Source organism: Dendrobium catenatum, unplaced genomic scaffold (assembly GCF_001605985.2).
Source record: "Dendrobium catenatum unplaced genomic scaffold, ASM160598v2 original_scaffold_224352, whole genome shotgun sequence".
Lineage (NCBI taxonomy): Eukaryota > Viridiplantae > Streptophyta > Magnoliopsida > Asparagales > Orchidaceae > Dendrobium > Dendrobium catenatum.
Genome location: NW_021542761.1, coordinates 282,987 through 308,690, shown reverse-complemented (window position 1 = coordinate 308,690; position 25,704 = coordinate 282,987). Strand labels below are relative to the sequence as shown.

The window sequence follows — 25,704 nt, the reverse complement described above, 5'->3', positions numbered from 1 at the left end:
CAATCAAAAGAATATCACCTTTATTGATTAGTTTAACCTTAATAAAATATTCCTTGCTCAAAAGATAAGGCCCTTAGGGGTTGTTCGGTCGCACCCAGAATTTGATTTAAATAGAATTTCGTAAATCCTTTAAATCCGGATTTCGAAAATCCTAAGACAATCCTGAAAATTGTTTGGTAATATTCATGATAAATCCTATTGCATTAAGTGTGATTGCTTTGCGATATAACGGATTTAACAAGCGGACTCTTCCTCTCAAGCCAATGGATTTCATAAATCCGACAAAAAACAGGATTTCAAAAATCCAGGATTCAGCGCGGAAAGACGAAAAGACGAAATTTTCTATCTACCACAACTTTCATTTGCCATGAGATTTGGTTTTGCATTTTATGCCATTTGGTTGGATTTCGCTCAAATCCACCTCAAATCCGGCTTAAATCCTGCTACCAAACAGCCCCTTAGGTTTACAGTTCCCAAAATTAGGTGAAATCAAGTCCAATAAAATTGTAAAAAAATTGCATAAAACTAAAAGTCAATTACTAATATTAAAGTTTCAATACAATTTTCAACTATTTAATGTTATATTGAGTCAAACACTCATATGCTTTAACAATCATGAAAGAAACTGAGACTAAAAAACCATCAACTGCCAACCTAAACAAATTATAAGACATAAAAAATATATATAATTTACAAGTAGGTAAAATTTTACTCCTAATAGAATTTCATGAATCTCTGCATCATTTGCCTAACTAACCTGCTGTAGTTACTCAGGCCACAGCAGATTTTGGATTGCCAAAGCCAAATAAGTTCTCAAATAACTTTGGGGCCATAGGAGGGAGGTTCATTGGCACTGGAGCCATGAAATTCACTATCTTTTCATGGACATTGTACCTAATAATTAAATGTGAAAGTAAGCAGCTGGAAGCAAAAATATAAAAGCATATCTAAAGGAAAATAGAATATTACCTAATTTTCCGACTCTTAGAAGCTCGACGATCGACTATTTTTCGCTTCTTTGGCTGTAGTTTTTTCAAGGCATAAAAAGCAGACTCTGCAAAATAACAGAAGCAAAGCATCTAAGTCCCAGTAACCTAAGCTTAATGGTCAATTTGTTTCAAGTACTTAACCTCCAATTCAAGGTTGTTAAGATATTTGATATAATGGCTCATAATGATCTTCTCCAAGTAATATAAACTAACCAGAAGATGTTGGGTCACATGATTCAAAGAATTCTTTTAGTAGTTGTTGATAAAATTCAGAGTCATCAAGAAGTTCTGGATCTCCATCAAAATTCCCATCCTGTTTGTAACAAAATAATAATAATAATAAAATAAAAAACAGATAAAATGATGCATCATTTTGAATATATGAATTTGAGTGATGAATGCAGTTGTAGTAGCAGGGTGATAAGAAAGTAAAGCATCCATAAACGGCATAAATATGGTGAATCTAGTCCATTCCACTATTTGCTCAGACTGTTCTACAAATCAACATAGATTTTAAAGATGATCAAAATTTGTCCAAAAATATGACTAATTTTTAACGAAATCATCATTTTTTAAAACATTTTTTGAAAGTTAATAAATAAGCTCTAACTTAATCATGGAAAATTTAATAGTTCATATAAGATCCCGACAGGCTACTTAAGTTGAACTCTTACAAGCTGAAAGGATTCATAACAAACCCAGGCAGTTTACTTGGGTTGAACACTATAAAGCTACCCGGGTTGCTGTAAGAACTTAGGTAAACTTCCAAGGTTCATCGCAAACACTGATTGTCGGCTTGCGATCAAGTAGAAGAAACCAAACTAATCTTTGGGCTGAAATCAGTCATCGCCAAACAAAATCATTTTTGACCAAAATTTCTTTGATTTAAGTGGATATCAACGTCAAATCATGTGTAACAGATGAGTCTTGATATTGACAAAATATTTATCCAAATAATCTCAATACACACACAACAACAACAACAACCAGCCTTTATCCCACTATATGGGGTCGGCTGTATGAATCTATTTTCTCCATTGTGTCCGGTTAAGAGTCAAATTCTCATTTAGATCTAATAAAAATATCATTTCTTATATTTTCTAACCAAGACTTTTTAGGTCTACCTCTACCTTTCTTAACACAGGCCAAATTTAATATATCTACTCTCCTAACCGGGTCATCGGAAGGCTGCGTTTTATGTGACCAAACCATCTAAGGCAACTCTCTCTAATCTTATCTGCCACTGGAGCTACTCTAACCTTTTTACATATATGCTCATTTCAAATCCTATCTCTAAGCGTAAAGCCACTCATCCACCTGAGCATCCTCATCTATGCAACACTTAATATTATGCTTCTCTTTTAATGGCCAACATTCTGCGCCATAAAGCATGGCAGGTCTAACTACCATCTTATAGAATTTTTCCTTAAGTTTGAGTAGTACTTTTCTATCACACAACAAGCCCGATGCACTCCTCCACTTCAACCAACCAACTTGAATTCTACTAATAATATCCTCATCTATTTCACTATCACTCAGAACAATAGACCCAAGAAATATAAAATGTGTACTCTTATTAATGACTTGATCGCCCAAAATCACAATCCCCCTACTAGATCTATTATTATTAAAATTACACTCCATATATTCAGTTTTAGATCTACTCAAATTAAAGCCATTAGACTCTAAGGTTGACCTCCATAATTCAAGAATACCTTCAACTTTCTCTCTAGTCTTATCAACAAGAAGAATATCGTTAGCAAAACGCATACACTAGAGAATATCCTCTTGCAAATCTCTAGTAAGAACATCCATGACTAAAGCAAAAAGATATGGGATCAAGGCTAGTCCTTGATGTAATCCAACTAAAATTGGAAAATACTTGGTCAAGCCACCTTGTGTTTGAACACAACACATCCAGCACATATATCCCTAATAACTTGAATATAAGCATTATTAATCCTTTTTTTTTAGAAATCTCCATAGCATTTCTCTTGGAACTTTATCATGTGCTTTCTCTAAATCAATAAATATCATATGAAGATCTTCCTTTTTCTCTCTATACTTCTCCATCAAATGTCTCAATAAATGTATGTCTTTCATAGTAGACCTACCCGGCATAAATCCAAATTGATTTTAAGAAACATTAGTATCACGTCGAAACCTATGCTCCATAACTCTCTCCCATAGTTTTAAAGTATGATACATCAACTTAATTTTTCTATAATTTGCACAATCTTGTGCATCACATTTATTATTAAAGATAAGAATCAACACTTATTCTCCACACATCTGACATCCTTTTAGTCTTCAAAATAATATTAAAAAGTTTAGTAAGCCAAAAATTTTTTTCATCTCCTAAGCATTTCCACGCCTCTATTGGAATATCACATATCCAATAGTTTTCCCACACTTCATTTTCTTTAAAACCTCTCTAATTTCAATTTTAGTAATATAATTTATTTTTAATTAAAGTGTTAAGGTCACTAAAATCAATCATATTTTCACAATCTTCATTGAAAAGCTTAGCAAAATATCTCATCTACCTTTGTTGAATATCATCTTTTTTATCTTCATCCTTAATGCACTTCACTTGAACTAAATCCTTACTACTATCTCTTTGTTTGGCTAACGTATACATATATCTTTCACCCTTTTTAGCATCTAATTTATTATATAAATAATTAAAAGTTAAAGTTTTTACATCGGTGAATGCTTTCTTAGACTCGTAAAGAACAACTTTATATAATTATTAATTTTCACATCTAAATCAATTTTTATAACATTTCTTATTTTTATCTTTTATTATACATTTTGATTTCACCATCAACTATTTTTACTCAAAGCAAATCCTTTGCAACATTTTTAACATTATAAGCTACTATTTCCCACATAACATTAGATTCTTCATACACCGACAAAATCTTATGATCGTGAATCTTTTCTCAAAGATATATTTGTTAGAGTTCTTTAAATGTCACAATCTAATCCTAAAACAATGATATACTATATTTTTTCATACTCTGACCCTTCATCTTTAAGTACAAAATTAATAAGTTGTACTGGTGCATAGACTTTCACTCGGAATAACTTTACAATATCAGCAATATAAAAGATATATTTTTCTTATAAAAAAATAATTAATCTGAGTTTTACTATATCTATTCTTATAAGTAATGAGATGTTCATCCCTTTTCTTAAATAAGACATTAGCAATAACAAAATTATAAGCTAGAGTAAAATCTAATATAGTCTTACCACCTTCATTAGTCTATTCAAACTCATAACCACCATGAATTCTTTTAAGATCTTCTACCTCTCTATTAACATGTCCGTTTAAATCTCCCCCAATAAAAACTCTTTCTTCAAAATGTATCTTTTGTATTAATTATTTTAAGTCATTCTAAAATTTTAATTTTGAACATATATTTAAACCTACTTGAGGAGCATAAATACTTATAATATTAAATATCTTATCATCAACAATAATCTTCAAAGTTATAATTTTATCTTCAACTCTATCAATTTTTATAATAATATATTTCAAACACTTATCTATAATCACACCTACACCATTTCTAGTATGACTCCTACCAGAATACCAAAATTTAAACATTAAACTATCAATCTTCTTAGCATTCTCGCTCACCCATTTAGTTTCTTGAATGCATAAAATATTTCTATTCTTATAAATCATAATATCAATTAATTTCATTAATTTGCATGTAGGGAACCTACATTCCATTATCCTAACATACTGCCCACATCCGTCCATGATGTAAGAACCCTTGCCTATTAAACACTGCATCCGAGCGCAGATGCAACGACCTTTGCACACTTCTCACTATATTCAGGTTATACAACGTGTCGCTTCCATGGATCACCCTAGCATTAACACAAAATTATAAGCTAGAGAAAAATCTAATATGATCCTACCACCTTCAATAGTCGCTCCAAATTCATAGCCACCCATAAATGCTTTTAAAATCTTCTATCTCTATACCAACATGTCTATTTAAATCTCCTACAATAAAAAAAAATTCTTCAAAATTTATCTTTTGTATTAATTAATTTTTACGTTATTCAAAAATTTTAATTTTAAACACATATCCAAACTTACTTGAGGAGTATAAGCACTTACAATATTAATAATGTTAGCATCAACAAAAATATTTAAAGCTATAAATTTATCTCCAATTCTATTAATTTCAACAATATTATCCTTCAACCTCTTATCCATAATCATACCTACATCATTTCTAGTACGACTCCTACCTAAATATTATAGTTTAAATCATAAACTATCAATTTCCTTAGCCTTCTCTTTAACACATTTAATTTTCTAAATACATAAAATATTTATTTCTTATGAATCATAATATATATTAATTTCATTAATTTGCTTGTTAAAAAACCTATATTCCAAATTCTCATTTTAATTCTAGTTTCATGGATGAAGTTCTTTGCCCACATTTGCCTATGATGTTATAATTCTTGTTTATTTAACATTGTACCCAGGCATCGGTGCAAAGACCATTGCACACTTCTGACTATATTCAAACCATAAAGCACGTCGCTTCCAGAAAAAGCCATAGCATTAACACAATGTATTTAAATATTCATATCATGATTATTCGATAAATTTTATATTGGCAGTCAACTACCTAATACAACCCTTCATTTTTCTCATCCAAGGCTTGGGACCTGACAACAGCAGTGTTCTCATCTCTCTTACACTTTACTTAATTTTATAGTTTTTTTAATGGCCAACATTTTGCGCCATAAAGCATTGCAGGTCTCACCACCACCTTATCAAATTTTCCCCTGAGTTTGAGAGGTATTATTTTATCAGACAATAGACCCAATACATTCCTCCACATCAACCATCCAACTTGAATTCTACTAATAACATCTCCATCTATTTCACCATCACTTTGAACAATAGACCCAAGGAATCTAAAATGTGTATTCTCTTTTTAATGACTTGATCGCCCAAAGTCACAATTCTTCCACTAGATCTATTACTACTAAATTACACTCCATGTATTCGGTTTTAAATCAACTCAAAAGAAAATCTTTAGACTCTAAGGTTGACCTCCATAATTAAAGTATTCCTTCAATCTCTCTCTAGTGTTATCAATAGAAGAACATCATCAGCAAAAAGCATACACCAAGGCATATCCTCTTGCAAAGGTTTAGTAAAAACATCCATGACAAAAGAAAAAAGATATGGGCTTAAAAGTTGATCCTTGATGTTGTCCAACTGAAACAAAAAAATACTTGGTCAAACCACCTTGTGTTTATACACAAGTAATAGCTCATGCATATATATATCCTTACAGACTTGAATATAAGCATTATTAACTCCTTTCTTTTCTCAAATTGCCTAAAGCACTTCTGTTGAAACTTTATGATTTGCTTTCTCTATTTATATATATTAGGCTTACTTACTCTTGGATTTTAAAATATTAGAAATTTAGAAAATTTTCATAATAATAAATGAAACCTAAAGCCCAAACTCCTAAAACTGAAGGCTGGGCACTGAAACAAAAAAACAAGCTTGAAAAGCTTGTAATTAACAATAAATATCGATCCAAATTGGAATGAATGGTGGATAAGTACTCAAGAAGCCTATCATAAAATAGTAAGGAAAGATAACTTATGATGATAATGGTCTTGATAACATCGTGTAATCAAGTAAAATATTATTTTCTTCAAACATTTGCAATGATAATGGTGTTGATAACTTCATGTAATCAAGTAAAATATAATTTTCTTCAAACGTTTGCAATATCACTACGATAATCTAGAGGTGCTTATTAATGCCCCTCGACCAAAGAGAAAGGAATCAAGTTTTAACAAGCAACTTAAGTAAACGACCTACAATGACTTACTAATAACATCATTTCAAAACCATATATTATAGGTAAATTTAAGTGCTAACTCACTGTTTCTTTATTAATGAAAAAATAACAATAAAGGTAAGTGACATTGCCGAGTACTTATTTTAAATTTGAGATAACTTGTGCATCACATAAACAAGGATTCGTGAAAAACCTCTTCTGTTGTTTTTTCAAGCACCGCAGGCACCTGCGGAGTCAAAATATAGCAATCAAAAGACTTGTACATAAAAAAAATTCCTAACACAAATATTGATAATATTATATTCTTACTTTCCCAAAAACACCAACTGAAGAACCCCTTAATTGCATCCTCTTAATCATTCGATTAGGATCTCCCATGTAGCTGTTGATTTGGTCACTAACATTCTACACCGAAAGTAACAACAAAAAGAAGTAAAACCAAAACAAATTAATTAAAAAGGAAATGCTCTACATTTCCTTGTATTCAGGCACTCAAAGCCCACCTGATTAAAGGCATTCAATTTGCCTCTGAAAGCAGCTGCACCAGTCGTGACCTGTGTCTTTCTATGCCATTTGTCTACCGAATTATTTCTGAACGTTGATATTCTGCAATTTAAAAAATATATCAGCATTTCCAACACAAACCATATCACAGGTAGCAGTAGTACCGTATATAGAAACGAAATCACAAATTCTTCTCATCTCAAACTCACGTTTATGAATGAAAGAGTTAGAATTACAGATTCCTGTAGCAACTTCATTTGCCGATTTGTCCTATACTATTTAAGCAAAAAGATCAAATTAAGTTCCCACTCTGAAATTGCAACCCACCACGTGATGCAATGGAGATACCCGTACCTTCATAAATTTTCTTCCCATTAAGCTCTTCAGATAAGTCTTAACTATTTTAAATTTTATTGCCTCAAACTTTTTCTTTTAATTTACTCCTCATCTCTCTTTCCACATCCATGAGAAATAAATAACTTCAGTCCAAACAAGCTTTTGTATTTATGATAAGGAAATGAGCATGACAATACATAGTGCAAAAAAGTTTGTGTTGAAACCAATTTAGTTGTTAAAAGACTAAGGAAATTTTTAAAATCGAATTTTCGAGCCCCACAGAAAAAATTTTCTAGCTTCGCCACTGCCCACATTACGTAATTAGATAAAGGAAATCTTTGATGGTATAAAATAGTTCCTGCCATCAACCCTAACAAAAAAGTAAAAGCAGAAACTCCACCTAGCCTATTCTACAGCCTGAAAAACCAAACCTTATCATCAATCCAAATCCATATGAGTAAGCCAAACATTTCTAAGGAGAAACCACCCATGGAAATAAAAAGGCTTGGAAATCATCAAGTGCTCTTAGCATGAAAAATTAAATGTTGCTTCTAAATTGACTTTGTATAGTATAGAAATGCAAGTAAGCTCAATGGATTAATTTTTTTATGCTTAAAAATAGCATATAACTCACTCCAAAAACAGATTATAATCATCATTAAGCTTTTTTACGCGTTTCTTCTAGTCTTTTGTCCTATCAACCCCACTGGAACCACTATCAGAGGTCAGAATGGTTTTGAATAAAAAAATTATTGGGAAAAAACATATAATCTCAGCTAATAGTGATGCATGAGCAATTTTGATAATATTTCTTAAAATATGGAGAACCATCAATAAACCTGTCATATGATTTGTATATGTTTGACCATTCTTCATCTTCTCCCTTGAAATCTAAAGATAAATCATCATCCTTGCAAGAACCTTTACCATTTCCTTAAATAAGAGAGAAGGCGTATCAAGTTAACTAAATTTACAAGTAAAAACAGCATGCAATATCAAAGGAAATAAATCAAATACATTTTTTCTCATCGTTGCTCAGGAAAAGTTCATCATGGCAAGAATTAATATAGATTAGATTTCAAAATAAAATGGAGACCTAGATCAGAAACCATAGATATTCTAACAAACTTGAAAGTCCAGGATAGTACCATGCAAAGATAAAAATATTAAATAGGAAAATGTGGCCTAAGAAAGTTAAATGCAGATTTAGTAACAAATATGCCAGAAGACCCAAATCTGCAGACAGAGAAAGACTAGATTATGAAACTGAACTTACAGCTATAAGAGGTGAATTATATTAGCCTCACGTGTTTTAAGCTAATAGCAGAATTGGAGTTCCATAATGGAAGGCTGGAAAAAGAAGAATGATGAAGTGAGGTGTGACTAGACAGCAGAAGCGTAGCGATTACAACTATTGAGAGTAATATTATGAGAATCAATTTAACATTGTTTCAATATCTATAACAGAGGAAAGAGGAACCATTAGCAAATAAACAGATAGAATCAATAAAAAAATTTAGGATGGATAGCTTCACAAAAAGGGGGCCGGAGACAAATAGTGAAAAAGTCAACATCAAGTTGGATAAGACCAACTTTGTGGATCATAGGCAACATAACATGATAAATTTGATGGACAAATGAATATAAGTGTCAATACCATTAAATAATAATGTTAAGATCAAAACACAAACACAAGTTCACTCAAAGATTATGATTTGAAGGGAAGTCCAAAGCAACATGACTTACGAAGGTATATGAGATTTTAATTCTATGACTCAAGTTCATGTATCCAAATTAGCCTTCACCTCTTACCCACCTTCAAACCAAAGTTATATCCTCACTAAAAAAAATAGAAGTTTGGGAAGGAAATCCAAGTAAACATACATCTAGGTATTGAAGATTTTTAAATCCATGACTTTCAAAATTCATTTGAATCCAAATTAGGGCCTCGACTTGGTCCCAACTTAATCAACTCAAATGCGTATCCTTCCTGTTAGAAAAATGAATGCGAATTGGTCTCATGAAACTAATAGATTATGGCAGAAGGTAATCTTTGAAGACAAACTCACATTGGTTTTTCTATAGAATATTTGGAACGCAATTTTTCTAAGGGCTCGTTTTAAGATAGAGGAAATCAAACATTCAGCAACAAGAGGGAACTATCCAACATTAAAGAAAATAAAAAATAATTAGATTTAAGTGACAATAAATAATTTGAAAGATGCACCACAGAATGCATTAAAATATCCTACACAATTAGATATTCATATGTCACTGTACGTGTCAATAGCAATTAACGCATAGCCCAATAAATTGTGAAACAAAATTTGCAACACTATAGACCACACAAAAATGACTATGCTAAGCTACATGGCAATAAGCATATGCAATGGCACCGTAAACAAAAATACTAGAATAAACGCACTTCAGATTCACTGAAACTTGTCCACAAGTTCCAATTCCAATTTTAGATATTCAATTCATTAAGTTCAAATGCTCATTTTAACTATACCTTCCTCTGCCTTTTGAGCTGTAGCATTCTTATACCTCGTTTAAGAGGAACAATGGATAAATAATGTTTTTCGTTCTTTATATGGGTAAGCCTCAGGGTACTAGATAGAAGAAACTATTCTAGTTATTCTCCCATACACTTCCAAAAGGCGCCCATAAATACTCTGTTGCATATATATAAGCAAATGACTCTTTTGCATCTTAATCATTGAAAACAACTCATCACACATATGTTGAAAGAATTTTAACAAATATTGCATAGATATAATTGCGTTCCTAAAGCTTGAAATTTAGACAAACAGAATAGTTTACATTGAGGTTTACGAGATACGGTTTGTCCATTGATAAGGTCAATTGGCAATGGATGGACCTAGAGAGGCAGATGGTGAACATTATTCAAAATAGAAAAGAAAAGAAGATGGAGCATGATTTTTTTCCCTGAAGTATTAACCCTTTCACAAACCATGCTTGGAGTTCAGATCGTTAGAATTATGAATGCTAGTTCTCCCTGTATTACAATGTAAATATTTACACAAGGACCATGTATGATCCTCTTCAATGAAAATTTGTAAATGACCCCCATGGATTTACTTGTCCACAAGCCCACCAATCTTACCATCAAATAGACATTTTGCTCGGCCTTTTCCCAACTACTGTGTCGTCTATTAGGTGCAGTAGCAAATTGTCTTGTGCAACTTGCAAGTATACATTCAAGGAATCATCTTATCAGCATGCGACAATCACATAAACGATATCTGATGATCATACAATTCTTTTTTTCTCCAATACGACAAAAGTTATAACAGATTTAAAAGTTTTTAAGAGACATGGGTACCATAATGTGACCAATGTATAATTAAATCCACAAGTGAACAATATAATCACAGCACGAAAGACACTATTTTGATGATAATATAAAAAAATCAGTTAATCTAGAAGGCTTAAATCTCTATAAAAAACGTGTGTTTCTAAATGAAATGGGTAAAACTGCAGCTTCTACTTGATGATATTTAAATCTAAAGAAACCAATAACTACCAGAGAAGACATAGTAACCGCACCTTGAGTAATAGAGTGGTTATTCTCAATTAAAGCCTGAGAAATCCATAGGAAAAGCATATCAATCAAAATTGCCCAAAACAGAGCATGTATAGAAATATGCTCTTCAGCCACAAATTGACCACAACCAAGAAAATAGGCAAATCAGTGATACCTCCTGTAGCTCCAACAGCGAATTTAAAGTCTGCTTAGATGAAGATATCAATTCTAGATAGGCTTGGTCAACTGTCGTATCTGCATTGCAAAAGCATGACTTGACAGGTTCCTGAAATAACTCACATAAGCCAAGGCACGGTAAAGAGCAGTAAATACACATCACAAAGAGTTAATTAAATAATGGGAAATATTTATCCAATTATAGAATGGATATTGTTTATTTAAGCAAACCTGTGGAAGCTTATTGGAAGCTGAAAAAGCTTTCTGAAGCAAGAACCTAAACTCCAAGGTCTTATCCCAAAGAGCCTGTGAAAAAGACAGTACGCTTGAAAAGCATTGTTAATGAGAATTCACATGGCAGGAAATGAAAGCATCTAAGTTGAAGCATAACACAACTCTCAGCACAAGAAAAATCATGAAAATAAAATTTAATTGATAAGCATATTGCAGACATTTGAGTATCATTATATAAAATGGATTTAAAATCACAGGAAACTATGTTTTGTTTGGCAATGTGTTGCTTCTGTGTTTCTTTAAAAACTTATCATTCCAAATTTATGATTAGCGTGGCAATGAAAATATAGAAATAAGTAAAGCATGCACCCCACCCCTTTGGTTCAGAACATAGTTAATTGATTTACTAAGTATCTTGTATAATCAATATAACAATAAGAGAAATGCCTAACTTATTACGAACAACACACCTCAATGCAACACAAGATTACAAAATGACAACATATTACAATTCAAATAAATGAGATCAAAATTAACCATCAACATAGACAAATTTTAAGTTAGCAACAATATTAACAGTACCCATAAGTTCCAACTGCTTTTTCCTCAAGGAAAAAATTAATCCAATCTGATATCAATCCCCCAACACCAATATTTGAAATTCCAAATTTATTGTGATTATTAGGCGTTACAAATTGTAGATGAGTGTCTCATAGGCGGTGTTTAATATACCAATCTAGAAATATCAATCAACCAATTGCAATTGTCACATTACATAAGTCTATAATCAAATACTTAATAGAAAAATATGCATATCGTAGAAAAGAAACGACTAGAAAAAACTTATATTGTTCATTATTTTAAGGAAGCTACATAAAAGAAAAAATAAATAAATAATTAAATTAAAAAACAAAAAAAAAAAACAATCCCAACAGCTATCCACCAGCCATTTGATCCATATAGGGGCTGCCAATTGATGTGAAAGGAGCAGTCTATGGGCTCTTTCTTTTTTTTCTTGCATATGAATCCGTGAGAGAGGTATTTTCTTGTAAGCAATGAATCCGTAGCCTCTAATTGGCTTTGACTAGTACTACTGCCAGCCCCTCTTGATCTAATGTCTCTTCAACACTCCCAGTCAAACTAGATGGTAGAAATCTATCATTTCAATTTTGCTTATAATATTATTAAATGTGGGTTGCCAAGTCATTAGTGAATATGACAACAAATTGTCTTCCAATTGGAATGTGCGGAGTACAGATCAATCCACTTTTTAATTTTTCTTGTATGAAATATTATTCATTTCCAAATATTTAGTAAGACCACAGTGTACAAGATTGTGAGAAATGTTGATGGCAAATTTATTTACACAGTATATTTGCATTTGCTTCCCATCTAATTTTTAAATCTTCTATAATGCTTTTAATCCATTGGAGTTTGCAAATACCTTAAGCAATTGATCTGAATTCAGATTCAGCATTGCATCTTGAAACTAAAAGGTATCTCATGCTTGTTCATGTTGTAAGATTTCTCAAAGAAGCATACAGTATTCCGATGCGGATGCCCTATCCATTGGTGACGATGCCCTATCCATTGTTGATCCAGTATAGTCAGCATCAATATAATATTTAAGTTGTGAAGTATCATGTTATTTGGGAGATTTTTTTTTTCGGACTTGATTTAAGATACCTGATAACTCTATAAGCAGCTTGAATGTAAAATTCTTTGGGTTTGTACATAAATTACTTATGAGACTCACAACAAAGGCAATGTCAAAGCTTGTGTGTGATAAATAAATTAGTTTCTCAATTAATCTTTGATATTGTTCGATGTCCACTTCTATTTTTTCATCATCTATATCTAATTTCTGATTTGATTCAATTGGAGATTCATATGGCTTCCAATCAGTCATCTTTGTTTCCCTTCATAGGTTCATAATATATTTTTGTTGAAATATAAAAACTCATTATTCTATTTGAGCAACAACTTATATACCCATGAAATATTTAAGTTTTCCTTGATTTCAAATTCTTTTGCGAGTTTTTCCTGAGTGATTCTTTTCCTTCACTATCATCTATATTGAAATTCTTTCATCAATGGAGTGTTTTATGAAGAGAATGGTCCCTTTGACCATATTTCATACAAGACTTTTATAAATATGTCAAACCATGCTCTCAGAGATTATTTGAGGCCACAAAGTGCTTTTCTTAATCTGCACACCTTATTTTTTATAAAAGGCTGTTAAATTTTCGTGAAATTTTCATATAAATTTCTTCTTTAATATCTCCATATAAGAGAGTATTCTTCACATCATATTGTTGCATAGAACACTTAAGGTTAGCAAAAAGAGAAATTAAAATGCTAATTGTATTCATTTCTACAATAGAAGCAAATATTTTCTCATAGTTAATTCTATATGATTAACTATATCCTTTAACAAAGAACCTTGCTTTGTATCTCTCCAAACTTCTGGATGCTCTATGTTTTAATGAATGATTCATTTGCAACCTGCTTTTTTTTCTTTTGGAAGCTATCCACTGTGATATTTCTTTTCCAAGATATTCATATTTTTTTCTCATGGGATTCATCCAACTATTATTGTTTAATGCCTTAAATAGGATTTGTTATATTCAAGTAGAGTGGGAGCTAATATTAGTAAGGCTTCATGTCTAGGAGAAAATTTTTTGAAAAGATGTTTATAAGAAAACATGCGCAAATAGTTGATCATTGTTACCTTATGACGGCATTGAGACTTTAGCATGCTAGAGACTTTGGTTGAGTTTATTCGTAGTTATATAGATCTGATTCATCTGAAAGGGTAAAGTGATTAGAGTTTGTATAATTTGAATGTCAAGATAAAATAGAGTAGTTTTATCAAACTTATCTACTAATAGGTTGTTTCCCCTTTAAAGATTAGTATAATTAAAAAATATATTAATATATATCAAAAGTTACATTTTTGAAGTAAATAAATCTTTTTATAATTGGGTTATAACATTTATGCCGTTTTTTAGTGAAGAAATACCTCATAAAGACACACTAAATCAAGCATATCCTGGTATTGTTTTGGGTGTGTACAGAAGCAATGCACTCAAGTATTTTTAGAAACTTTTTAAAAAGTTATTTATAAAGGAAAAATACTATAAGATAATTTAGGAAACTTTTAATCCGATTATTCTTGAGGGTGTTCGATTGATTAGGTATGTAACCATTATGACTGATTCTACCCAATATATCTGATTTGAAAAGGATGAGCCTTGATGAGTTCCAGAATGTGACAAATTTCTTTCTATCACCCCATTAGTTGGGGGATGTCAGAACAAGAGGATTAGTGAATGATACATTCTTGATTGAAGAAAGAATATAGCCTGATTAAAATAAACATTAGCAATATTTGTGTGAAATATCCTGATTTCAGCTTTAAATTGACTTTTGTATCATAGCAATAAAGATAGGAAGAATAAAGTTGACATCATATTTTTGTTTGATAAGATATATATATATATGCCTTCCACGTGATAAGTCTTATAGATCCAAAATGTAAGGGACTCTTAAGGGCCTCTAAATATCCAAATGAATTAATATAAACGAGTAGATTGTCTAGAAACACTTCAAAAAAACATGATGGTTTACAATTTCACATATCTCACAACAAAAAACTTCAATATTAACATTCATAAAAAGACAAGGAAACACATACTACAAGAATATAAAAGAGAAATATCATAGCCGATAATAATATTTCCAAATGATTTCTGTATTGAGAGTAGAGATGAAGGAACATTGCAAGTGATTTGTCTTCAAGAAAGTATAGTATTGCCAAATCATCTACCTCGTACTGAGGCCCTAAATACACAACTAACAAAAAAAGTAATATTGGAATTATGATTTTTTGTGATTTTATGGATTACTAAAAGATTTTTTATAATGTGAGAAACATTCATTTTTAAAGTTAATGTGAGAGAAATAGGAATATTCCTTTTAACCTGTAATAGTTGTTAGGGAACTATCAGCAACATCTATTTACCTATTACTAGGCTAAGATTTATAAGTTTAAAAAAGTTGACGAGTCTTGTCATGTGATCAATGGCATCTTAATCTAGGATCTATGTGAGAAGAGAATTATTTGAGTCATAAAAAACAGAGGTTAGAATTCATACCATTTTAGATTAAAGAGCATGACCCTAACGATTTTTTTTAGAAAGTTGAGGAAATAACTATGTTTATCAATTTCTACTTAGTTAACCATTCTGATTCGACAAGACAAGCTTGCCCATTTGAGTGGCCTTTATTTCCACCATGGCCATCGAAATTTTCATGGCCAACATTTTTGTATGTACCTTTTTTTTTAGGATTTTCATGGATTTTTTTTAGAATTCAAGTTGGATGGTTGAAGTGGAGGTATGAATTGGACTTAGTGTGATAGAAAAATACTCCTAAAAAATTAAGATAAAATTCTATAAGATGATGGTGAGACCTACGATGCTTTATGTGCAGAATGATGGCCATCAAAGAGAAGCATAAAATTAAGTTAAGTTTCGCAGAGATGAAGATGCTCACGTGGATGAGTTGTTTTACTCATAGAGACAGAATGCGAAATGAGTATATACATAAAAAGGTTACATAGCTCCAGTGGCAAATAAGATCAAAGAGAGTCGCCTAAGATAGTTTGGCCACATCAAATGTTGATCTTCCAATCACTCAGTTAGGAGAGTAGATGTATTAGATTTGGACCATGTTAGGTAAATGTAGACGTAAAAAGACTTTGTTTAAAAGTACTAGACTACTAGAAATGACATCATTTATTAAATTTAAATAAGGATTTGACTCTTAACATGGCACAATGGATAAAAAGGATTCACTTAGCCGACCCCACGTAGTGGGATAAAAGCATGATGTTGTTATTGTTGTTTTTTTTTTTTTTTTTTGCAATATTCACACTAAAAATTGTATTTGGGAGAAAATTTTAATCATTCTTTTTAAGAAGAATCAATGATAAGTCCTTTAACATGAGATTCATTAATTGTGATAACAAATATTTCAAAATAGGGTTGTTAAGTATTACTATCCTTCTTTCTTCTTTGGCACATATAATTAAGAAGACTTCATTCAAATATGATAGGTTATCTACCCAAGATTTGAACATGAATTTAATCAAATTCATTATTTAGTCTTGTCATGAACTCAAAAACAAATTCTCTTCCTATAAACTATTTAAGAATCATCGCATCATTATTGCACTTCATCTTAAAATATTAGAAATAGTCTAATTCAAACAAATAAACTTTTTTTACATTAAAATATTCAATTCCATAGTGGTTACCTGGCTTGATTGTTGAGATCTTACTATTGATCTCGTAGATGAGAGCAGTATTCTTAACTTTTGAGTATGTTTGTTTAACGACGTCCCAGACATCTTTTGTGGTTGTTGAGAGCATGTATGACTCACTAATTTTAGGTATCATGGTGTTAAATAACCATGCCATGCCATGGAATCTGCTTCATCCCAACAAAGCAAAATTTGGGCCTTTCGATTCTAAAGGAGGACCCATAATATGAAGAACTATTCTCTTTTCTTTTTAAAAGTCATAATAATTTAAGATCACTTAAGATAATTTCTTCCATTCAAGCAGTAAGAGGCATGTAGCCCCTTGAGGTTTTATTTGATTTAATTTTCACCATTCATGATTGTTGACTTCTTGGAAGAGTAAATATTGAAAGAAAAAAAAAGAACCCCAATATTTCTCTAATACCATGTAGAAAAGAAAAGGTGGAAAAGAAAATTTAAATTGTTCATTCTTTCAATAAGTATCTATACATATAACTACATAGAAGAAACATAAAACAAATAATTACAATAACAAACACAAAAATCAATAATCCAATCAACTCTTTGCCCGCCACTTGACCCGTCTAAGGGCTGTCGATTGATGCCAAGGGAGCAATGTATGGGCTCTTTCCTTTTGTATATACAAATAAGTGGGAGAGATGTTTCCTTGTAAACAATGAGAATCCATAGCCTCTAATTTTTTTGTATAGCACTCCCGCCAACCCTCTTGTGTGATGACTCTTCAACACATTACATTTATTTTCATACCTCATATGTGTGGGGATTCCACGGAAGATTAAGGGGTTGTTTGGTTGGAATATTTTTTGGGTGAAAAGTAAAGTAAATGCATGTATTTTAACTTTTTTGCGAGTTTGGTTTGACACCTGGTAAAGTGAAATTACATCCTAACGTATTCGGAATTCCCACTTCTAATTCATTTTTCACGTAGAGCAAACACACTCAAATCAAGCGAAAAATGAATTCACCAGACATAAGCGAGAGAGAAGTTTGTTTCTTCTCCATTGATGCGAGAACCATCCTCCTCCGAGTTCAGAGCGTCATGCAATGTTTAAGTTCGCACGACCTTGTATGTTATCTGTCTGCTACAGCTCCATCTGTTCTTCCATCTCCTCCCATTTCGACCAGTTCGCATGACCTTGTCCCGACCAGGTCACACGAGCACAGCCCCTTGGCTCTTTCAGCAAAATCCAATGCTGTAACATTCCTCCCGCAAAATCCTCCTCCCACGAAATCCAATCTAGCTCCCGCACTTGGCTCTATGTTGTGAAATCCAACTCACGTGTGCGGGAGCGAGACGGGAGTCGTTCTTCTGTGGAGCAAGTGGAGGCAGTGCGGGTACCCTCAAGTGAGTGAGAGCCGGACAATACAGACGAATTGCTACAACCCATTGCTCCGAGCTATGCCATTCCACACTTCAGAGCAACACAATGTTTGTGATTTGGTTGATCTGGCCATTCCGTGGGGGAACCTGGAGCCCCAGGATGGTTGGACCACCTTGTGTGAGAACCTAGAGCAGCAAGGTGTCTTCGATGTTTGATTTTTTTGTGAATGTTAGGGGCAATGGGCTAATTTTACTTTACATACACCCAACCAAACAGCAAAAATAATTTTCATGTATTCACTTTACATACAATCAAACAACCTAAAATTAGTTACTTTACACTGCATTCACTTTACAGCGAACCAAACAATCCCTTAAGTAACTTTTAGATTATTTGCAATACAACACTTTGAAATTGAATATATACTAATATTTTATAATCTTTTATCCCTCAGAATAGCAATAAATTAAATATTTGAGTCTCTATAATGCTTTATTTTATGCACTCGGTCTCGATCATCAATGAGCCTTAATGATAAAGTTGAGCCACATTAGTCATACTCCTAGTCACCTCAACTTTGTTGAAGCTCTTCTCAGCCACTTATTAATTGTTGCGATCTATGGACTTTTGAAATGTTGCATCTATTAACCACCCAATGCAACATGTATCCTTCATACACTAAGTGCATCACCTCCGTTAGACATGTGCTCACCTATTGCATCAACAAAAGGCCCTAATTGAATCCATTTTCTTATAAATAGGCTTCCATAGCGTTTGTTATTTGGAATTTTGTTAAGATATTGACATAAATTTTAAATTGCCCTTGTAACCTCTATATCTCTCTCCCTCTCTTGTATTCCTCCTCCAAGCTAGAGAAAGCCTATATTCCTCCTCCAAGCTAGAGAGAAGTTGAAAATCTTATATTTAGGGGCATCAAAATGGGTCAATGGATTGGTTCCGAACCTGACTCAAATCCAGCCAACCCGAACCCGACCCATTTCACAAATGGCAAAAATGTGAACCAGAATCTAACCCGCTAGCAACTTGAACCCAACCCGATGACCAATTTCAATTCAAATTTTTATTTTTATTTACTAGTTAACTATAAATTTTAAGTTAATTGATAAAAAATGAAAAAATTATACCGACAAATAAAAGAACTTAATGAAAAAATATTAAACAAATCATTTTTCAAGTCAAAATCAAGTTGAAGGGTCAACCCAAACCCGACTCGTCTAATAAATGGGTTGAAATGCACATCAACCCAAACCCGGATTTTTTTGGTAAGGTTGGCATGTTGGGTCATTAATTGACACCCTTATACTTTTCTTCTTGGTCACAATGGAATACAATGAACAAAGATTATAAGGACAACCCGCTTAAATTTTTCTAATGGTTGTGTGGACTCACTATCTCTCCCACCTTTCTCCCTCTCTATCTCCCTCTCATGCTCTCCCTCCCAATAATAGAAAGTAGTGTGGTTTCACAACTCCTCATCCCTTAATCCCCTCAAACATGTTCTTTTATGTACATCTTCCATTGATTCATCCATGAGAAATTAGAATTCACATATCTTTTATGTTAGATGACGTTTCGGCTAGAAAGAAAGCCAACATAGAAGATTGTACATTAGAGACCCCTAAAGATCTCGCCCACCCCCTCACTCCAGATTCTCAAACAGAATTTATGCAAAACTCCAAGTCACCTATCAATCTGTAATCCTTTCAAAAGTGTTTATAGATACCCACAACCAAGACTAAAAAGATGTGCAAAAGTTCAGTAAAGAATTGCTTTGTTTTCCTTCCAAATCCTAGACAGTGCACATGAAGTTAAGCATTCCCCATTAAATTTCAAAGTCCTCGAGAATTTTCAACAATATAATAACAGAAATAGGCATAGAAAATAAGTTGAAAATAAATCTGAAACAACTGAGTGACTGCATATGCGAGCTACAACAAAGCATTAAATAAAGAAAAAGGGAATATAAGCAGGTGACACGACATATGATAAAAAAGAAGAACATGAGATAAAACAATGGCACGAAATACTAGCCAAGGCATCCCAATATCATTACCTTTTGATTCTTCACAGCTTGACCTTTAATGGCATCTTCATCCTTACGATGCCTCAAACTCTTCAAAAGATCTCTAGTTGGCAAATCATGGCAAAGATTATTACTAATAGGATACAACATTGGGAAAAAATTTCGTTTGTAAAGAAAGCCAAAATAAACATTCATAGAAATGAGGTAAGATCTATTTTTAGAAGTGCATGTGGAAAAACAATGCTAAGGTAAGGTACCCCTTCTTATTGGACGGTAATCCACAATATTAAACAAAAAAAATAAAACACTACAAAGATCTATTTTGACTCTTAATAGGACACAATGGAGAAAATTGATTCATGTAGTTGGCCCCATGAAGTGGGATAAAGGCTTGTTGTTGTTGTTGCAACTCCAAACAAATACAATGCCATATTCCACGAGTTGTTTAATTGGATAATTGGACACAACATAATGAAATAACATCAGCAGTGAGTGATTTATAAAATGACAAAGAATTGATTTTTTATGAAAGAAACAGCAAAATTTTCAGCTACAACTAAGGGTGCGTTTGGGACACCGTTTTCCCTGCTGTACGGTAGGAAACGCAACCGAGTTGGGGTTTGGGGAGACAAGGTCGTGCTACGTTCTCAAAATTTTTGCGTCCCGCGGCTGCTTTTTCCGTCCTGAAGTCGGCTCCTGCTTTCGCTGCTTTCCGCTGTTTGAGGGTAAGAAAAAGACGTAAATGCCTTGCGAAATACACCGTGTCTTCTTCTTCCACCGTGAAGTTCGGCACTTCTTCCACCGTAAAACCCATTGGCTTTATCAAATTTTCCGGGGGAAGCTAGGATTAGGATGGCCGGAGGCGGAGCAAAGGCGGAGAAAAGGCGGAGCCGAAGGAAGAGCTTTCGAGTGGCAGTGGTGGCGGGAGTTCTGAGAACTGGGAGAGGTCAGTAAGTTACTCCAGTTGTCCTAATCCTTCATCGCGTTCTTCGGCGGCCGTCGATGGTGCAACCAGTGGCTACGCAGGCTATGTCGGCTACACAGGCTACGCCGGCGAGGCAAAGGCAGCGGGGAGGGTTTGGCCAGACGGTGACCGGAATAATCCGGATGGCGGTTATATGGTACTTCGCCATGAAATTCTTCTCACCAAAGAAGCTCGTTGACCCCTCGCAGCTTATGTCCAACCTCTTCCAAAAGGGAGAGCCACTGGTCTGTTTCATCTGCAAATCTTATTTTACTTCCTGTCATATTTGTTCCATCTGTTCCGAGATTAGAAATGTGGTTTTTGATCCATTTTTGGCGACTTTGAGATGCATTCATAAGGGTATTGAGGTCTTTAAAGATCCTTAGCAATAGGATCAGTCGTTGTTCTTCTTTTGATTGCTCGATCAAAGCATCCTGATTTACTTTTGTTTGCCTGCCTTATATAATTGCATGACTTCTAAAATTTGTGGAATACTTTTCCTAATCCATTTTATTATGTATTTCCAATCATCTTATTTAAATGCCTTGACTATGTAAATTTTACGATTTCTTTTTTTCTGAGGGGAAAGAGTTGGATTGTTGTCTCTCCATCAAGCATTGCATTGTACATTCTTATGGTTTGCTGCTGAAATTGATTGAAGTTCTGAATTAACTGGGTGGTGTTAATATCGATCTCTTCTTCCATATCCTCTGCCTCCTTCTGAGGATTTGCTTCTTCAGCTGATCATCGTCATGTGATCCTTCGATTTTTTCCTTCAATCCAGAGTTCTACCATATGTCATTGTAAAAGAAAAACAATCGGTCTCAAGTTCAATGTGTGCGTTTTTTTTTTTTTTCTTTTGTTAATCTTTTGGAATGAAAGAAAACAATTTGGAAGGATCTGGAGATTGGAGCCGCTGGCTTTCTCTTTCGCCCTCTCCTCCCATCTTTAGTGAAAGTGAGCTACCGGCATTTTCTCTCCTGTATTTTTGCCATTTGATTGTGGGATTTAATAGAGATTTTGAGCTAAAATGGCTAAACGATGCTCGACGGAACTATTGAGGTTGGGCAGCCGAGGCCGGAGGCGCTTGGAGTTCTACGGCTGTATGGGAGGGATTTTCTTTGCACCGGCAAAGAAAATTTAAAAAAATATCTTTTTTTTTTTAAATTAAAATTGTTAGTTGGTTATCGTATATATATTTTTTAAAAAAATATCTTTTAAACAAATTTCTTTTATTTTAATATATATAAGGGTATCTAGGTAATTTGTTTCCACACAGCTGCAGCACAACAGCTCCACAGTTATATCATCCAAACAAAATATACTATTTTCTGTACAGCAAGTTCAAAAAGTAACTTTCTGCACCATAACTTCACAACCTACTTTATCGACAGCTGCAGTCGTCCCAACGCACCCTAAAGCAATTAAAACACACAACGGTAAATATTAGAATAATATTGGGAAAAGCCCAAAATCATATTACATTTGATCTATTAACCAAGAAATTATCCACCTATCTAATTTGATAAAACTTATTTCATCTAAACAAATTAACTCTATTTTACATAACATAATCATCAAATAATTATTACTACAACTGCCTCTCTAATATAATTGTTTGTCACTCCACCCCTAGATAAGCTACCACACTATCTTCAGAATCTCATCCATTTCACACTTCTTTGTATTATCAAAGCATATAAAACCCAAATTCATATGCTCTTAAACAGTTGTAAGCTAACCACCTAAGTCGCTAAATATAAGTGGCCTAGATAAACAGGGTATTCCAAGGCATGAGACTCCCTCAAATATGGGTTTGAGGAAAGGATGATGTGCTTATCCTAACCCTGCAATGCAAAATGGTTGTTGGTGTGATTCAAACCTACAACTCCAATCACAATGAAATGAACCTAATCAATGCTTCAAACCAATCTATGATAGTGTCTCAATAAATATGATAAGTTTCCTTCAAAAGTGACAATTATTTGTTAAAAGCAGTTCCCTAATATGATAAGAAAGCCACTTTGTTCAAAAAATGTGACTTGCGATTAAGATTAATGAGCTAAATAAGAACAAAATGAGAGAGTACGATAAGAAAGCCACTTAGTTCAAAAAATGTGACTTGTGATTAAGATTAATGAGCTAAATAAGAACAAAATGAGAGAGTACAACAGAAGTTCCCTAATATGCTAAAGAAAATATTACATCATCAGTATATTGCAGTTTCGACAATCAAATCTAATGAGATAAAAGAATAGAACAACAACAAACATTTATCCCAATCTTCTGGCTCGGCTAATTAGGTAAGAGAGTATTTATAAAAAAAAAAACTGATGGGTCATTCATGCAAATAGTAATGCTCAATGTTTCACCTCCACATTACCTCACATCTAAAAAGGATTCCCTTAAGCAATTATTGAGCTCTCAATAACTGCATACATCATGTGGAATAAGATCCTTATTAACAATATGAATAGTTCAATAAGCTTCAATCAATAAAGATAATACACTTGTACAATATAAGGTCAAACAAAAGCTCAAATGGATCAATTATTAAGCAATAAATGAACAAAACATAACATTAGAACCAAATACTACTCATTCAAAAAACAAAGAAAACCTGATCAGTTTCAAATAAATCCTTTCACTGCTGAAATTAAAACCATATAATAGATAGAAGAGGGGAAATATTAATTGCTTTAAAAGGAGTAACATTCAAAATCTTACTGTTCCACGCTGCGTATAGTTTGATACTCTTTCTCAAGCTCTTCCATTTCTGTATCCCTTTGACCACCACTTTTTTCAGCATTTTCCCCTTCCTCCTATGCAATGATAAAAAGTGTCAATGCCAAGCTGAAAAGAATAAGGTTTCAAATTAAGAGGAAAAGATAGCAAACACACTACATCACACTCTTCAGCATCCTCATCTTCATAGTCGCTTCCACTATTATTTTCTTCATTTTTCTCAGACTGATCTAAAGTTAACCCCATCTCCATCTCTGAAACTCTGTCAGATCCAACCACATTTTCATCATATCCATCCGATTCTAAACTACTTTCACTCGCATCATTACTTCTCTTAGAACGCTTAGAACGCCTGAAAGTGGATCTCATCTTGCCAGTGAAACTGAGGAATAACACATCAAGTCAACTGTTCAGTTCAATTTTATGTTAATAATAATGTTATATAAATGACAATCAAATGTAATTAACAATGATATTTAGTTATGTTTTGGTGTAAAGTTACCTTATTTAAATATCTTGATGTTATCTAAAAAGATCAACGGTGATTATGATTTTTGTAGTTAATTATTTTAATCAACAGATATTCTAGTATCAAGAAGTAAACATAGTATATTAGCATTTAGATCTCAAAACAAAATTTAAATATTACTTGTTCATTTTTTTATTTAAAGAAGTCAGTCAACCAAAAAGCTAACACCAGCTATAATATAACGTTACATATTCGATGCCAGCAAAACAAAAGGGCCAAAAATTACTTGCAGCAAAAATTATAAACAATTTATCAACTGAGTTAAGCATAATCCAGATGCCCTATATGTCGCAATGGCAGCAGAGATAGCAGGGGCAGCGTAAAGGTGGAGTAGCGGGAGTAAAGGGGGAGAAGAAGGATGAAAAGGTGTAGATATCTACCACAAGTGAAAGCTTTGGGCGAGCGTCGTCAACTAACTCAGTGTTGAGAAGAAGAAGAAGGAGAGCTGAATCTCAGCCCGGTGGTTGAATTACAACGGCAAGATTACGGTTGCGTTAAGAAAGTCGTGCCTTGGTGGAGGACTAAGGGGCTGTTTGGTATCGAATTTACAGAGGGATTTAAGTCGGATTTACGCCAAATCCAGCCAAACTGTTTTTGTGCGCTCGTTAAATCCCAGCGATGGGTAAATCCCGGATTTAAGGATTTACGGCTTAAATCCCGGATTTACTAAATCCCTCGGTTCGGCGGATTTATGGGATTTGGCCGAAAAGCGCGCGAAAGGTAGAAAGTTACCTTCACAGGCAGCGAGCTCCGGTTGTTGCTTCCGATCAAAATGTCGTAACTTCCGATCCGTCAGGACGGGAAAGTCGTCGAAGGAGCGAAGTCGAACAGCCGACGAAGCAACGCGTGCAATCTCTACACCTCCTGCGAAGCAACGAAGCCGAACAGCAACGACGAAAAGAGAAGATGAAGGCAAACCTAGACGCCTCTAAGTTATTATTGATTAACTTAATTGATATAATTTAAATATTAATAATTAAGTAAATTAATTAATTAATAATATAATTAGTAATTAAATATGAAATAATAAGTACAAATAATAATTAAATGATTGATTATTTTAAATTATAATAAAATAATTAATTTGATAGTTATCATTATA

General features: G+C 33.2%; 1 protein-coding gene across 4 annotated transcripts; it reads right to left on the bottom strand.

Annotated features, from left to right (window-relative positions):
• Positions 1-515: 515 nt before the first annotated feature.
• Positions 516-25,396, bottom strand: LOC110100549 (protein AATF). Of its 4 annotated transcripts, none has more exons than XM_020828104.2 (14): positions 25,335-25,396; positions 24,230-24,455; positions 24,056-24,150; positions 20,395-20,467; positions 11,649-11,723; positions 11,416-11,526; positions 11,264-11,297; positions 8,533-8,626; positions 7,357-7,459; positions 7,163-7,258; positions 7,047-7,079; positions 1,203-1,302; positions 970-1,054; positions 516-894 (listed from the first exon to the last, which is right to left on the bottom strand). In XM_020828104.2, exons 2-14 carry the CDS (start codon positions 24,440-24,442, stop codon positions 771-773), a joined length of 1,236 nt encoding a protein of 411 aa, XP_020683763.1. In that variant the 5' UTR covers positions 24,443-24,455; positions 25,335-25,396; the 3' UTR covers positions 516-770. The 4 variants fall into 4 exon arrangements, with proteins under 4 accessions (XP_020683763.1, XP_020683764.1, XP_020683765.1 ...); XM_020828105.2 differs by having other exon boundaries at positions 24,233-24,455; XM_020828106.2 differs by lacking the exon at positions 25,335-25,396 and having other exon boundaries at positions 20,395-20,465; positions 24,230-24,373.
• Between the last annotated feature and the right edge of the window lie 308 nt (positions 25,397-25,704).

Bases quoted from the DNA above. Each gene is read 5' to 3' on its own strand.
- LOC110100549 (XM_020828104.2), bottom strand. From the start codon at position 24,442: ATGAGATCCACTTTCAGGCGTTCTAAGCGTTCTAAGAGAAGTAATGAT. The intron at 11,298-11,415 runs GTATCACTGATT...TGGATTTCTCAG, and splicing joins CGCTGTTGGAGCTACAGGAG to GCTTTAATTGAGAATAACCA. The intron at 1,055-1,202 runs GTTAGTTTATAT...GTTATTTTGCAG, and splicing joins ATGTGACCCAACATCTTCTG to AGTCTGCTTTTTATGCCTTG.